General features: G+C 43.8%; 1 protein-coding gene across 1 annotated transcript in view; it reads right to left on the minus strand.

Moving 5' to 3' along the window:
• MTMR9 (myotubularin related protein 9) overlaps positions 1-17,512 on the minus strand; it is a 35,398-nt gene that overhangs the window by 16,072 nt on the left and 1,814 nt on the right. The window contains exons 2-4 of the mRNA XM_004707637.4: positions 11,116-11,224; positions 5,324-5,449; positions 3,991-4,164 (exon numbers count right to left, since the gene is read on the minus strand). Of these exons, the coding sequence (XP_004707694.1) occupies positions 3,991-4,164; positions 5,324-5,449; positions 11,116-11,224 (409 nt within the window). The remainder of the gene's footprint in view (positions 1-3,990; positions 4,165-5,323; positions 5,450-11,115; positions 11,225-17,512) is intronic.

Genomic DNA, 17,512 nt, shown 5'->3' on the forward strand with positions numbered 1-17,512 from the left:
TGGACACCTATGGGGAAATCCAGAACTGGGCATGTGCAAAGAAAGCTCCCTAGCTCAGGTGAAACCCAACCCTAAAGCTACCTAGGCTCATGACATCCCACAGGTGGGCCTGAACTTAGCCAATGGGGTTAGCCAATACACTTAGCCAATGGGGTTAGCCAATACACTTAGCCAATGGGGTTAGCCAAGACCCTCATTCACCACTTAGTCAATGGGGTTAGCCGAAACCCTCATCTACCACTTAGCCAGTGGGGTTAGCCAAATCCTCATCCACACCTCTCCCAGCCAGTGGGTGGGAGAGAGAAAGGCAGGGACACAACTCTGCGTGCTCTCTTGGCTCCTTGGCCTCTGAGGATTCCCCAGCTCCTCACGGGTGGGTTTCACACTCCCCACTCCTGTGTTCTTCCCACGTAGTTTTCAAGCCCATTTCCGAACCCCTTATGGCTTCTGTGCTGCCCGGCACGCTTTCCAGATATAGCATGTACTTTTTTGAGACTGTAATACCTGAAACTTTCCTTTCCTCCATAAAAACTCCCTTGGATTACAAAAGTGCTTCTACGGCATGAGTCCTTTTAACGCCATGAAACAAAGAACAGAGGTAACCCAATCCAGGAACCTAACCAAAAATAGACCTTGCAGTCAACCTCCAAATACTTTCCTTAATTAATTAAGAGTACTAACACTACAATTCCTTTCATCACTGGATTGGATACCCAATAGGTCTGGCCCTATAAGAAAGTATTCACAGCCTACAAGCAAGTAAACCTGTACTTGAGCTGCATGCGAGTAGATCTAAGGTTGGCAGGTTTTGGAAAGAGAAAAGGCATGGATGGTGAAGGAGAAAATACTATCACGATTCAATTTGCTTTGGGGACGTGTTTTTGCTATTTGAAAAGCTGCTGTCTATTCCGAAACATAATCTTCAAGCACCACAATCTCCACCCTGGTAGAAGGTGGCTCAAGATTATTTTTAAGGGACCCCACGGCGTCTCCTGCTATCCCCACTGCAGTATTTACCAAGGACAAGAAAGGACACCAGGAGACAACATAACTACACTAACCCTTTCATTTTCAAATGTTGCTTCCCAGTTAAATGGAGGCAACATCAGTTAAAAAGTTTTATCATAAAGCTTACAGCAGGCTATAGAGGTGGCTTGATGCCAATAAAATAAATTCTAAAAATCTTTCTATCTTAAATAGCCATGGGAGATGCCTATAACTCCACCACATAACTTATTATTGGTTTCACATCAGAAGCAGCAGGAAGTGAAAGGGGAGAAACGCATTTAGAAACTACTTCGAAACAAGTATCACAGAGACAGTTGTGGGTAACAGAGCGAAGGTGACTATTCCACTGATTCTCAGGCTTTCACTCCCCAGTTGAGTAATGGCAAGCAGCACTTCTCAGGAGCAGTCACACATAACAAGGCCTGCTCAATTCGGTTTCCCTGGAATGGTGGTGAAAATTATTAACAGAATGTGTGATGGATTGAATTAGGTGGCTTCCCCGCCCCAAACAACAAAAACTAAAAGCAACCTACTGCAGGTGAGTCGATTCTGACTCACCCAGATCTGTGTCGGGTTTCTGAGACTTGCATCTTTAGGCGAGCAGACAGTCTCACCGCCTCCTCCCCCTGCCACCCCCCAGCAGCAGGGGGCTTTGAACTGTGCTGGAAAGCCCGGCCTGGGGAGGGCTGTCTTTGTTATGTGAATGAGGCAGGTGAAGTGTTAAGTGAGTCTTGAGTCTATCTCTTTTGAGATGTAAATCAGACTCAATGCCAAGCCCTCAGAGCAGAGATGGGGTCAGTGAGACACCAAGCCACAAAAAGACCACCCAAGAGTAAAGTTCAGAGACACAAGGACCTTCTTCCAGGGCCAAGTGAGAAATAAAGCCTTCCCCTAGAGGCAGCACCCTGAATTCAGTCTTCTAGTCTCTTAAACTGTGGGGAAACACACTTCTGTTTGCTAAAACCACCCATTCAGGGTAGTTCTACGGGAGCCCAGGGAGCACGCTCTTAGGAGTTGGGCTGCTAACTTCAAAGTCAGCAGTTCGAAACCACCACACTCAGAGAAAGATGAGACTTTCTTCTCCCGTAAATTTAGTCTTTGCGTAAATTTGTGCCAAAATGCATGAACAATGAGTACGGGAAAAAGAGAATATTTTAAAATTGACTGTGATAAAGATTGTAGAGCACTTCTTGATATGCCTGAACTACTGAACTGTATGAGAAAAAAAAAGTAAGTTTCAGAAACTCAACAGAGAAAGTGTTAGGTAGGCTAGCGTAGGGGTGGGATGTCCGTTAACGCATGCCCAGAGGGCCAAGCTACAAAAAGGAGTGGCGCACTGCACGCGCTCAGAGGTTCAGGTTTACAGCCGGGTACGCATGGGTGGGCACTGAACCTGGATTGGCTGACCTAGGCCAGGTGAATTGAATTCAGCCAATGGGGTCGTCCACCACGCCTCCCTGCGAAATCATTGAAAAGGCAGGAGCCCGGAGTCGGCAGAACTGTGGCAGAACCTTGGGAGTCTGCGAGCAGCTTCCAGGCAGAGGCTGCACGTTCGGGAGGAGTCCTATGGGTGCCTGTGTAAACCTGAAACTTCTTCTAATGCTCATAAAACTCACTTGGATCATGAACCAGGCTTCGGCGTGAATTCTTTCTCCCGTGGGGCCAAGGACCGAGGTATATCTAGCTCCAGAGAGATCTAACAAAAGTTTAACTCTGTCTTACAGGGTCGCTGTAAATCGGAATCAACTCGATAGCTGTGGGTTATTATAGTAGCACTGGATAACTAAGACCACAAGTTGTTTGTTTTTTTTTTTTTGGCTGCAAAAGGAAACTTTATTGTTTCCATTTGGTCCCCGGCTTGGGGGAGGGGCTCCAGGGCCGTGGTGCTGAGGCTGGCATGCAGACAGGTTCAGGCAGTGGGGTTAAGGCCGGCAGCGGGGAGCCATATTCCTAGTCATGTTTGAGGATGAACCTCTCGAAGAGATACTCGCGCAGCCCGGCCTGGGGGCTGGCCAGCCAACAGTTAGTCAGGTGGTCGCCCATCTTCAGGAGTTTCACCTCCTTGTCCAGAAAGTGGTTCTCCAGAAAGTCACAGAGATGGGGGTCAGCGTGAGTGGACCCCACGGCGTGCAGGTCCAGAAGGGCCTGGTTGAGTTTTTTCTCCAGGGCATGGGCAGCCTCCATGGCGTCGGGTTCTACCCCGCTCATCTTGGGGCGGCCTCTGCACATCCTGGGAGAGAGTGCGGCCGCCGCGCTGGTTCTGCAGCTTCCAGAGATGCTCGGCCCCTCGTGCTGCTCCTTCGCCAGCTCGTGGAAGAAGTGCCCCACGCCTTGCAAGTCCACATCTTCGTGGTCGAAAAAGCAGCCCAGAGAGAGGTAGGTGTAAGAGGCCCGCAGGTGCTGGTTGACCAGACAGTGGACGCCGGCCTCAGCGTTGGCGGAATCATTCTGACGGATCTGCGAGCTCGTGATGGGTCGGTTCGGAGGTCACCACACACCAAATAAGTGTTCGCTGTTCCCAATAAGAGGGGATGGCCAAGAAGATGGTGCCGAAGTTACTTCCAGAAAGGAAACGAGCGTGGCAGAAGGTTGGAGGAAGGGAGTCCCCGGGTCTGTTCCGTTCACACACTGTTGAAGCAAGACCCAGATCCACGGGACCACGGGGCGACCTTAGCGACCGCAAGTATTTTTAACATTATTCTGGAGACAGAAATTTCTTGTTCTACTTTACGAATGTTGTTGCAAGTACCAAACCAACACCGATTCCCTTTGTGCTGTGTCTTGAAGAGAAACCTCTGCAGACTCTTTCGGGTGAGCAGCATTGTGGGAAGAACTAAGTCACGTCCTGACCACAGAGCACACCCGATACCTGACAGGAAACCCGGGCGGGGAGGCTTCACTAGTGACTTCCTCGACCATTTCTAAGAAAAGCTTCCCCAAGCAAGCCTCTCGGTACATCAAGCAATAGAGCTGTATACGTACCATTCCATTTTTGGGATGATAATAGCTGAGTACTGGGAAGCGCCCTCCGTGTCGAAATGTAGCTACCTTTCTTAGAGCTTCATCGTCAATAGAGTTGGGGACAATGACAATTGGTGGGTATGAGGGGCAGACAGCAAATTCCTTATTGACGTAGCTTAGCCTCCATTCACTGGTCTGAAAAACACAAAATACTTTTAAGCGAAACAAGTATTTCGAGGTCACAGCAAATCTGGAGAATTTTAGAGGGCCTGGAGATCCACTTTCACACACCGGGAGAAGCCATCTTTCCAGTTTTCTGACCAGCATACCTAGCCGACACTAACACTCAGCAAGAAAGAGGGCCGTCCTTCAGGGACTGCTTCCTGCATGGCTAGGCCGCCCCTGTTCAGAGAAAGTTCTTCCTCATGCTGACCAAATCTCACTGTAACTTCCTCTCTCGTCTCAACCATGATTCCAGACAATGCGGCTCAACTTCTCTATTTCACATGGTACCCCATCGACTATTTGAAAGACATTTTGTCTCTAGTCTTCTACTTTCCAAGTTAAACAAAATAAATATATGCACGGGTTATTTTTATCAGATCATTCATCCTTTTCTGTGCACAGTTTGTTAACTGCCATTTGACAGCCCAGGAGGGCTGCCGCCCTCCGCATAGCGCAACAACAGCACACAGTAGTGCTGCAGACGCCGCTGCGCTTTAAACTGCCACCCCGGGTCCCAGTCACTGCTTCGACTCCCTGGGTGCTCATCGGCAGAGGTGTGACAGAAGCTGTAAAATGGGAAGAATAAGGCAGAACACCTGGCTTTAGTAATCTGGTCTTGGCAGCTTTAATTATAAAACCACAAAACTATTCCAAAGAGACAAAAGTGGTAGAATGGTCCTCCAGTAGTGTTCCAGGTACAAACATGGGCTTTGGACAGGCTCAGATCCCATTCACTACATATAAAGTTGTTGCTATGGAGAGACTTTTAAAGGACCAAGTAATTACTCAACAACTATCTTTCCTTGGATTGTAAAGTTACAAATGTCATTTTTCAAAATTAAAATAATAACTGAAATATAGTAACCCACTGGAGTAAGGGCAACTGAACAGCCTCTGACAAAAATTATCCAAAAAGCCCTCAAAAAAACAAACCATTTGTCATAAAAACCAGTCCAAGTCACAGTCACCTCATCTGCTATGAGAAAAGAAAGGCTGCAGCACCCACCTGCACGGGTATTAGACATGGACTAGTCAGCTGCGTCCGCCCTCCTCAAGAGGAGGGCTTACTTTCACAACTACAACAGCTGCGGACCAGTCCCCACGGCCCTGGTCTCAAGAGTGAACTCACCGTTGCAGCGTAGAGTTCAAACTCGTGCTCAGGAAGGAAGGCGTGCCAGCCGTCTTCTACGACTTCAAACATGGGCCGGTAAAAGAAGGGGTACATCAGCGTGATGGAGTCTAGGGTAGACAAGGCCTCGGGACAAAAAGAAAATGCGTACGTGAAAAAGGACCATACCACCATGCGAATGGAGCACGCTTTAAACGACCACTTGGTATTAAATAGTTACATTATAATCATAACAGGCAATCAACATATTCCTCTAATATCTTTATCATCAGATAGAATCTAATGTAAAGCTAATGTCTTTGCATCTAGCATCTAAAAAGGCACATAGCAGGCATTTCATACATTTTGCTAAATAAAAGAATAAGCAAAGTGCTTACCCAGTCTAGGAGAAAAATGCAACAATTCTTTCTTGAAACCATTAAATAAAAACTAAGAAAAAGACTAAAAATATCTATGGGGATCAGAGAACAACTAGGTTTTGGGTAGTCAGTAAGGCCTTCACTTAGTCTTACTCTGTCAATAGCGTAACAATGGCAGTGAGCATGGAGTATGAGATTGCTCCTTTGAGTAGCTAAAAGAGCCCTGGTGTCACGGTGGGTTAGTTGTTAGGTTGCTAACCACGAGGTCAGCAGTTCAAACCCACCAGCCACACTGAGGGACAAAGTTGAAGCTGTCTAATCTTATAAGGATTTAGTCTCAGAAACACATGTATCCCAGACCAAATACATACGGTAGCCAACTGAAAAGGGGAAACAAGAAAAAAAAAAAAAAAGACATGGTGAGAGGAGGAACAGGGCACTAACCCACCCAAGGTGAGGGTACTGTTTTTATCTCCACAGGGAAGGAGGGACCAGACTTCAACCCAGTGCTCCAAGACATGAATGCAACATACCAGCAAGAAGCAGGGAACCAATAGAGAGGTCTAACGGGCAGGTCACAATCCAAACTACAAAAGACAGCCCCTTCCCCCACACAAGAATTCACTTCAGAGGACAGCACTGAAGCTACAGCTCAGGGAGAGGGACATGTCTGACCAGAGCACACAGGAGCAAATGACGGGGGAGGAAAAGAGGATGGAGCACATCCTGGCCCAGCAAGCCGCTCAGAGCAGCCAAAGCACAGAAAGGACCATAGGGCTGGCCCTACTGCGAGACACGATGTGCCACGGGGTACAACACTGGAGACACAGTGCAGGAATTGCCACACTGAGGCGAAACACTAAGGGTGTGCAACAGAACAGCAAGGGGTACAGAGCAACCAAGTCCCCAGGGAGTACCGAAAATAGACTTTGGGGCCAGGTCGTGGCACCCCATCAGACTCTACCAGAAAACACTCCTAAAGGTAAACAAACAGACCTTGAACTATTTACAGGCTTTTCTTTTTTGTGTCATTTGGGGTTTTTGTTGTTGTTTGTTTTCCTGTCTTGTTTTTTGTGCATATTATTATCTCTGCAGGTCTCTCTAGATAAGAGGCGAGATAAACAATCTGGAGGAGAAAACAACTGGGTGCATGGTTGGGGGGGGCATTGGAGAGAGTGAAGCAGGGCAAAGGAAGTGGTTTAACAAACCCAGGGATAATGGTTCAACGATCCAAAATTGATGGCGAGGAGGGTACAGGAGGTCTGCTAGAGCTTGATCAAGGGCAATGTAACCGAGAGAAATTACTGAAACCCAAATAAAGGCTGAGCATGATAGTAGGATAAGAGGAAAGTAAAAGGAAAATAGAGGAAGTAACTAGGAGGTAAAGGACATTTACAGAGGTCTAAATACTGGCATGTACATATGTAAATATATTTATATATGATGATGTGGAAATAGATCTATGTGCATATATTTATAGGTTTAGTATTAAGGTAGCAGATGGACATTGGGCTTCTACTCAAGGACTCCCTCAATGCAAGAACACTTTGTTCTATTAAATTGGCATTCCATGATGTTCACCTTCCTGACACAATCACTGAAGACAAAGCGAGTGCATATGCAAATGTGGTGAAGAAAGCTAATGGTGCCCAGTTATCAAAAGATACAGCGTCTAGGGTCTTACAGGCTTGAAGATAAGTAAGCGCCCAACTAGCTGAGAAGCAACAAAGCCCACGTGGAAGGAGCGCACCAGCCTGTGTGATCATGAGGTGTCAATAGGATCAGGTATCAGGCATCAAAGAACAAAAAATCTTATCATTGTGAATTAGGGGAAGTGTAGAGTGCAGAACCAAAGCTCATCTGTAGGCAACTGGACATCCCTTTACAGAAGGGTCACGGGGAGGAGATGAGCCAGTCAGGGTACAGTGTAGCAAGGATGAAACATACAACTTTCCTCTAGTTCTTTAATGCTTCCTCCCCCCTTAGCCCCCGCCCCCCACTATCATGATCCCAATTCTACCTTACAAGTCTGGCTAGACCAGAGCATGTACATTGGTACAAATAGAGCTGGAACCATAAGGAATCCAGGACAGATAAACCCCTCAGGACCAATAATGAGAGTAGCAATACCAGGAGGGGAAGGGGAAGGTGGGGGAGAAATGGAGAACCAATCACAATGATCTACATATAACTCCCTCCCTGGGGGACAGACAACAGAAAAGTGGGTGAAGGGAGACATTTTGGACAGTGTAAGACATGACGAAATAATTTATAAATTATCGGGGGTTTGTGAGGGAAGGAGGAGGAAAATGAGGAGCTGATATCAAGGGTTCAAGCAGAAAGCAAATGTTTTGAGAATGATGATGGCAAAAAATGTACAAATGTGCTTGACACAATGGATGTGATTAAAGTTGTATGAGCCCCCAATAAAATGATTTAAAAAAAGAAACACATTAGGACAGGGGTTCTCAAACTTTTTAAACAAGGGGCCAGTTCACTGTTCCTCACCTATTGGGAGGGCCGGACTATAGTTAAAAAAAACAACAACTATGAACAAATTCCTATGCACACTGCACATATCTTATTTTGACGTAAAAAACAAAACGGGTCAAAAACACCCGGCAGGTCAGATAAATTTCCTCGGTGGGCTGCATGTGGCCCGCTGGCCGTAGTTTGAGGACCCCTGCATTAGAAGATATCATTGACTTGACGACAATGGATTTTTTTTGTTTTTTTAAACAAAATTCAAAAACCATTGTAAATGTGAACAAGCAGCCTCATCTTTCTCCCTTGGAGTGGCTAGTCGGTTTGAACCACTGACCCTGTAGTAAGGAGCCCAATGCTTATCCCACAGCACCCCAGGGTGCCTGAAATAAGGAGATCTTTGGATATTTATAATAAGAATTCTAGAGTGAGTCTGGTCTGAACCCCCCACCGTGGGGGATCCAAGAAGGGAACATAACTAATCAGCAATGGGAGCAAAGTCATGAAGCCCCTGAGGCACTCCAAAAATAGATGGCACTGGGCACAGCAGTGCCCGGAGCCCCGTTGGATCGGTGGGGAGATAGTCATAAGGTCAACAGACCGACCCAGAACTATGTATGGGTTTTCTCTCTCGCTCTCTCTTTTTCCCTCTCTTTTTTGCTCTTGAGCAGGTTTTGTTCGTTTGTCCTGTCTTTGCTGTTTCTGTTACATAAGATGGGCATGAGAAGCAAACCCCAGGAGAAAGCAGCAGGACCGACGGTTGCGGTTGGGAGGGTACTTTGGGGAAGAAGAGGTGGGGGAAAGGGAGTGATAAGCAAATAAAGGCACATGCAGGGGAACAACTAGGGATCTGAAATGGAAGGTGAGGAGGGTGCATTTCCTGGAGGGGTTGGAGCACCCGTGCTCTAGCCGAGAGGAATTACGGAGAGACAAAGGAGGGGTGAGCGTGATAGTGGGGCAGGAGGAAGATAAAAGGAAAGAGAAGACAGGACTAGGGAGCAAAACTATTTATAGAGGCACAAACACAGATGTGTACATATGTAAATATATTAATATGTAAAAGCTGGAGTATTGGCCTAGTACTTATATTCATAAGGCACTACATTGAGGAAGTGGACAGACTTTGGGCCTCTCCTCAAGTTTTCTCTCAACACAAGAACACTTGGTTTTGACAATCTGGCAATGTGCGATGCCCACTTTTCCGACACGATCGCTGAAGACAAACTGGGTACCTAAGCAAATGTGGTGAAGAAAGCAGAGAATGCCCAGCTATTAAAAGGTATTAGCGTCTGGGGTCTTAAAAGCTTGAGGCCAAACAGTGGCCATCTAGCACGGAATAAACAAAGCCAACACATGGAGAAGCACACCAGGCTGTGTAATCATGAGGTGTCAATGGGACAGGCATCAGAAGTTCAAAAATACACAACCTCATCGAAGTGAAGGAGAGACCCAGAGCTCATCTAGGGATAGCTGGACATTCTAGCAGAGGGGCCAACATCCAGGGTGCAGTTTAGCACCAATGAAACACACAACACTTCTCTAGGTCCTTAATCCTTCCTCCCCCCACTATTATGATCTCAGCGTCCTACCATGCAAATCCAGCTAGTCTGGTGTACCTACATTGGTATAGATGAGAGCTTTCAATTTACGGAATTCAGGACAGACAAACCCCTCAGAAGTAGTAACGGGAGTAACTATTCCAGGAGGGTAGGGGAAGAGAAAGGAGGAGAAGGGGGCGCTGATAGTTATGATGACGAAATAACCCACCTGGATGCACGAATACCAGGATTGTAGGTGAAGGGACAGAAGGGGAAGTGTAAGATATGTATAAATAATACATAATATATTAAGGATTTGCAAGGGTGGCAGGGCAGGGGAGGGAAGGAAAAAAGAGGAACTAATATCAAGGGGCTCAAGAAGAAAGATAATGTTTTGAAATTGTTGATGGCAATGTTTGTACGTATCTGTTCAATATAATGGATGTATGAACTGCATAATATATTTAAGAGCCCCCAATAAAATGATTTATTAATAAAAATTAATTTTTTCAGCAAAAAAAAAAAGAATTCTACATACATCAACTAATTCCAACATCAACAGTAGGTGATATTATGTTCATTTTATAAAGTAGGAAATGAATAAGAGAAATGTGGACTCTACCCCAAAACTAGAAGTAGTAAAATTAAGAGTCAGACTGTACACCAATTACAAAAAGATCTACGAGGGGGCTTCAAGAGGTGTGTGGAGAACAGGATTAAGAGAGAATGGAATTTTTAAACAAACATTGGGAAGCCCCTTTGTATTGGTACACTAAAAAGGAAAAAAAATCTTATTTCTAATTGTTGATTTGGTAAAGAAGTAAACACTGTACTTGATTAACTCTCATTTGTGGTTTTGAATGCCTCTGAAGAAGCTCCTGGAGGCAGATGGATCCTCTCTGCCCACTGTAACTTTAAAAAGGAAACTGCCACAAAGGATCTTATTTTCCCCATGGACTGGAACCAAAAAAAGTATACAAACTGTCTCTGGTATGAAGAAAATATTGATATTTGTATAGTGACCATGAACTATCAAGCAAAACTTTAAAATACGTCCCAAGAACCTTTTACTTCCTTTAATGGTTTCTTCAAATAAGCACTTACACATATTTAAAGAAAAACCCATGGAAACATCATCTATTAAACAATCTCATGTGAATTTCCTAACCCTATAACAAAGCTTGATTGCTCATGTAAGATAAGTCACACGAAAAACTTCTGACAGTCAGTAAAGCCCCATTACATTCCTCTAACAACGAATCAGTCGAGACTTTTCCTAAATGTGTTTAATATGTGAGCCACGGAATATGCCCACATGCCTGATAAAGAAACATAAGAGGAGCACCAAGTCAGACAGAAGACTCTTCTTTGTCGATTTATTCTTATTAGATTGAGTCTCCTAAGTACTCACCTCGATGGAACTGGCTATATTCAAACATTCCTCCATTCCAGGAATATCCAACTGAATGATTCGGAGATCTTTACATTTTATGATGATGGTACCCAGTGACCCCACAAACCTGTGAGAAATCACAAATCATGCTGAGGTATATGAGGATGGTATATGACTTGGTATATGAGGATGACTTTGAAAAGACACACCGTTACAATCCACTACGTGGCACTTCCTTCTCTTCAATCACTGTCACGGAGTCAAGGCCGCATTCAAATGGAAGACATAACATTTTACTCCTTTCCAACCTTGCAACAGTCCATTAAAATATAGGACCCCCTTTTCAACATAAAAAACAATTTGTCTTAACAATATCTACAGTAATCAAGTCAAACCAGAGAAAATGCCAAATTTAATCCCAAATTTTGTCTCTGTAGGTTTCATATAAATTGAACCAGATTTTACCTGGGACTATTGTCTTTTATTGCTGTTCACTCCTATTTCCTCTTTGGCTTGGCCACTGAAAACATTGTTCCCAACGTTTTCCACCAAGTCTTGAGTGTTAGCTAAACATTGAATTTTTTGGTTGATAACAAGCATATCATTTTCCTTAGGGATTTCTTGTTCGGATGTTAGGAATAAGCTCGTGATCCTGATTGTGCTCATGGTGCCACAAAGGCCAGCACACAGCGAGCTGTTCCCTGGGAATGTGTGGGGTGGTTGCTGCGTCAATGACATCGCAATAAAGCGGCTTTAAAGATCACTCTTGCTGCGTGAGCTAGAAATGACTCAATAGCCACGTGCCCTAAAAAGAACCCAGCAGCAAGCCCCACACTGTTTCAAAAGGAGACTTAACGTGGTTATCCTTCTGTTCATTTGGGCATCGTCTGTGCTTTTGTCCTGTCAGACGAGTATTGTGTTTCGACAGCCTGCTTGGCTTTCTTCACCACGCTCACGCTCACGCACACGGAGTGACCAAGGGAGCAGAAGGAGCTGCACACTCAATCACTCAGTTTCCACTGATCTATCACTTGTAGAACAACAGCCACGGAAAACTGCTTTTAAAAAGCACCAGAGTGCATCGGCGTTCCGAGCTTTCACATTAGGAGAGATACCAAGACATGCAAAGCGGGTAGTAGTATAGGTAATATGTAATTAAATGTTATAACAAGTGACTCTTCCAAGTAAAATGCAGAAAGAAAAGAATGGAACTGATAATTATTTTTTTATATATGAGAAAATAAGTAAAAATCACATTTTCTAATATTTAACAATGAAGTAACACAGTCCTATATCCACTGGTTCAATCTTATATAGTAGGTAGGTGGGGGCTAGGGGGTGTCCTAAATAACAGAGAGTCCAACTCCAGGGCCCGGTGTGTGTAGCTCTCCCTCAGGCAGAGAGGCATAGTGTTTAATTTAAATGTACCCAAGTTAGTGGTTTTATTAACTAAGCTTTGACCAAACTAACTCACAAAAGGAGCAAGTGGTTTGAGATTGAAATGTATGCTAGACTCAATAAGGGTGACCTAATTTTAAGAAAAGGAGGTGACACATGTATTCCTAACACCTGCTTTTGATCTGTCACAACATAAATTAATGACCCTGTAACTGACAATGAACCAAAATATGTGAAATTATCAAGACAACAGTTTGAAATGCATATTTCTATCTACCATTAACAACCAACTTTACCCTGACTGCATTTTATATTTTGAGATACTTGCTCTAGTATGAAATCACAGTTGTTTGTGAATAAAAAATACCAACATTAAATACCATTTTTCAAAAATAGCTATCTTATCATTGATGCTGTTTTCATGTCTATTTATATATATCAGTACCCACACCCAGTCCACTGTTGTCAGGTTGATCCTGACTCTTAGCAAATACATGCGCCGTAGGGTTTCCAGGCTGTAAACCTTTATAGACACAAACTGCCACATCTCTCCCAGGGAGCAGCCCATGGGTTCAAACTGACAACCTTCCAGTTAACAGTCATATGCTTTGAACTGTGCCACTCTTGTGGCTGTCGTGAGGTGTCGTCGAGTAGATTCTGGCATGCTGGGACAACCGAACAAAAACCTGTGCCACTAGGGATCCTTCCATCAGTACAATGGGGTTGTCCGGGGTCCTCGAGCCGCTCAGTGGCCGCATGGACAAGAGGACAAAACGCTGTCTGGTCTTGCCCCATCCTCACAACGGTTCTTCTATTTGAGCCCATTGTTGCAGGCACTGTGTCGATCCATCTTGTCGGGGGCCTTTCGCTCATATATCAGGGTAATCGTACATACATATAAAACATCAATCAGTATGTGAGGGTGTTCAAAAATGTTTACGTGATCAATAAGAGCCAAGTGTGGTTCACTTCCTATGCAGCTTTCTATGCCAGCGCCGGGAAAACTTAAGAAACCCCAAAACACAACTGCTAGATTTAAAAGTTGATGCAATGGGTTTGAAAATTCAGAAGAAACAAGAAACTTAATGAGCCTACATACAGCCATATATTGACAAATGTATGTAAGCAAAATCTATACTGACTTTGGATCTTCAAAGGAACATCAACAACAACTTCTCACCAAAAGCATTATGTGTCTAAACCAGAATGCTTCCCTTCTTCTGTTACGTCTACATTTTAATCAATAAATCAATAAAAAGAAGAGGATAATAGGCCTCTTAAGGAAACTGCTTTCATGATCAAGTGGTGAGTTTTTCATCTCCACAAAATTTCCATGATTCACACCAATTGCCAGGATCCACTTCATTTGGCTTTCTCTGTTTTCTTGTGCACACAGTGGTGAGCTTGGCTACTGGCCTGACAGGTCAGCCGTTCAAATCCACCAGCTGCAATTGAATCAATGGCAATGTGTCTAGGTTTAGCTATTTCGTCATCCATGCCCTATCTTAGCACATAAAGTACTGTGTTACACTTGGCCTACATAAGGAGCCCTGGTGGCACTGTCAGGCAAGTGTTGAACTGCTATCTTTGAAGTCAGCAGTTCAAACCCAACTGTCACTCCATGGAAAAAGATAAAGCTATCTGCTCCCATAAAGACTGCGAGCTCTGGAAGCCCCAGAAAGAGTCACTATGAGTTGGAATGACTTGATGGCAGTGGGCTTCTTTGTTTTTTCTTGGCATATATATATATATTTATATATATATATATAGTATATATTTTTAATATATATATAAAATAGAGCAGCTGACTGTTCCGTGTCTCTCTTCTGATCTAACTGGGAGCGGCCTGAACCAGAGCTCTCACGGGGGGGGGGGCTGGGGGGAAGCTGTGCTCATCTGAGAGTGACTTGTACAACTCAGGATTTGGAAAGTACTGTGTACAGGCGGGACTTGAGAATGTTAGCATATTGCAATATTCTAAAAAGTCACAGGGTGTAGAAAGAAACTGGAAACAATGGTCCATTCAAAAGAATTCTTTGCCATTGAGCCAATTCAGACTCAAGCAACCCTATAGGACAGAGTAGAACTGCCCTACTGGGTTTCCAAGGGAGCCCTGGGGGTGCTGCCGGTGGTAAGTACTGGAAAGTATTGCTAAGCACAAGGTTGGTTAGAGGTTCAAACCCAATAGCTTCTCCAGGGAAGAAGTTGAGGCTATCTGGTCCTATAAAGATTTATAGCCTTAGAAACCCTATCTAGAGACACAATGAGTCAGTCAACTTGATGGCAGTTCATTCTTTGGGCAGTCCATGGTATATTCAATATTTTTCGCTAAAACCATACTTTAAAGGCATCAATTCTTCTTTAGTTTTCCTTGTTCATTTAGTCAGCTTTCGTCTGTGAAGCGACTGAAAATAGTAAGGCCTGGACCAAACAGACATCTGTGCTTTTTAACACTTTAAAAGAGGCCTTTTCCCCCTGCAGATTATGCAGTCATCTGTTTGATTTCTTAACTGCTGCTTTCTTGACATGATCTAGTCCTGCTTATCACTCTACAGTTCTACCAGCCCCATTCCCACTGGTCTTGGGCTCAGTGCCTTTCAGGCTCTTGCTGTTTCTGGTCCAGGTCAAGCATATTGCAGTGATAGGGTCTTTGCATTTGGTGTTCCTTCTGGCTAAACTATTCTTTGCCCAGATATTCACAATGCTACCTTCCTTCCACTCTCTGCTCAAATATCACTTGCTTTCTCCTAAAATCCTTTTAAAATAAATAACTTCCGGATACTCTATCCTCTTGTGGTAGTTACAAAATCTAGTTACATATCCTGTCAATCAGGGTATAGCCAATGAGGCCTCTGTGTGGGCATGGCCTTCTCCTGAGGATTCTGGGAACTCTTTTATTCCTCCTTGGAAGCGGGAAAGACTGAGTCTTTGTCTCTCACTCCTGGCGAGACATCCCTGGCTGATGAAGCCAGACCTCTGGAGCAGGAGGAGCCACGGAGAACCCTGCCGGCGCTGAGATGTTACACTGCCACTGGATCCACAAGCTTTCCCACCCACTGCCCTGTGATCTTCCTGCATTTGGCGTCATTGCATGTGTTTCGTGAGTCTGAAGAGGACTTTATAGATTAGTATCAGACCTATGGGCTAATATCGGACTTATGGAATTGATCTGGACTGGGCTGAGATGTTTTCTCAATATTCAATTGCTCTTGTATATAAACCTCTTTCTTATACACATATGAGTGTGCCTATGAATTTGTTTCTCTAGTTTACCCAGACTAACACACCTCTATTTTATTTCTTTTCCTTCTTGGCACATATATTTATATGATACTATCATGTATTTATGGATTAGTCATCTCCCCAACTAGTGTGCAAACTTCCTGTTTATCTTATTAACCACTGTTATCTACAGAGCCCTCACATGGATACATGTGTATACAAAGTTCAGCACATAGAAGAGACACTGTAGTAAATATTTCTTTAAATCATCCATCACACAAATTCTGGCTTGTCCACATAGCTGACAATCCTTCTGTTAAAGCATGTTGCTTTCCAGAAAACAAAAAGATGAACGTGTAAATAGTTTGTCATTTCTCCCCTATCAAGTTAAAAATCCATGTCTTAAAAAATTCTTTATGACCAGGCCCAATACCTGGTAATTGATAAATATGATGAAATGAATGAATGAAAGGCACCATTAATAGAGGTAGATAAGAAAGGATAGGTGCCTTGGTGGTGTAGTGGGTTACTTGTTGGGCTGCTAATTGCAAGGTCAGTGGTTTGAAACCACCAGCTGCTCTTTGTAAAGATTTAGTCTGTCTTAAAGATTTCGTCTCGGAAACCCACGTGAGTTGGAATTGCCTTGATAGCAGTAAGTCTTGGTTTTGGAAGAAATAAAATTGTGTGGAAAGTCATGGAGAGAGGGATAATTTGTATTCTATGGCTCAAGGACCATGCTGTGGTCATTCTTTTATATCCTGTGTCTATTCTGCCCAAACCATAGTTTAAAAGTTGTGAAGGAGACAAAAATTAATTGGACATTGAATCTTGGCTTCAAGGAGTTCACAGATATGTAGATTTGAAAATACACTTAAGGGAGGTATAAGGAAAGGACTATCGGATTATAAGGTCAAGGGAATGACTTCCCTTTGTGGAAGGATTTTGTTAATTTGTAGCAATTGAGCGGACTACTGAAAGATGGCACAGTTGGATGAGTCTCTGAACTCAGAAAAGACAAGTACATTTCATTCATTTTGATGTCCTTAGTGCTTCACAAAATGTCTGGACCATACAGACATTCTATCAATATTAAACAAACAGGAAGAGCAAAGCACTCCAGAAGGGCAAACCTATCAGGACAGAAATGAGAAAATGCTAGACACGAATGAGCAACAACATGTGAGGAGTGGCTCGTGATTGGGTTCATGGGAGGAAATGTCAAGGAGGAAAAATGGGAAAAGGATGTCAAGGCCAGAACATGGAGTGCCATGAACAGCAGGCCAAGGGACTTAGACTTTACTCCGCACACAGGAGACCACACAGGAAAATCTGACCTAAAAAATCCAGCAAGAGGCCTCTGCATAAAGAAAGAAATCACCCTTTATCCATACTACTTGAAATTCTACCATTAGGCATTATTTTATTTTCTGACAAAACTTCTCTAGAAATCTTCTCAATGTCTAAACTGTCATGAGAGATCACTGAAAAAGCTATTACCATGTGCTTATACTTTAGTATAAATTACACAGTACTTTCTCAAGGTTAGAGACCCAGGGCCACTGGGAAAATAGGATTCTGTCTCAGCGTAGAATTATGACTTTGAGGTGGAATGATGATTTTGAGGCTTGGCAGACGAGAGCCAATCTTGTTCTATCCAAAAGCAGAACTGAACAATGATGACTAGAAGACATGTACATATCCAAATATATTTATACGAGGATGGGGAAATAGATCTATGAGCCTACATTTATAGGTTTAGTATTAAGGTAGCAGAAGGACATTGGGCCTCCACTCA

Source organism: Echinops telfairi, unplaced genomic scaffold (genome assembly GCF_000313985.2).
Source record: "Echinops telfairi isolate 266 unplaced genomic scaffold, ASM31398v2 ScPeMD7_9;HRSCAF=40, whole genome shotgun sequence".
Lineage (NCBI taxonomy): Eukaryota > Metazoa > Chordata > Mammalia > Afrosoricida > Tenrecidae > Echinops > Echinops telfairi.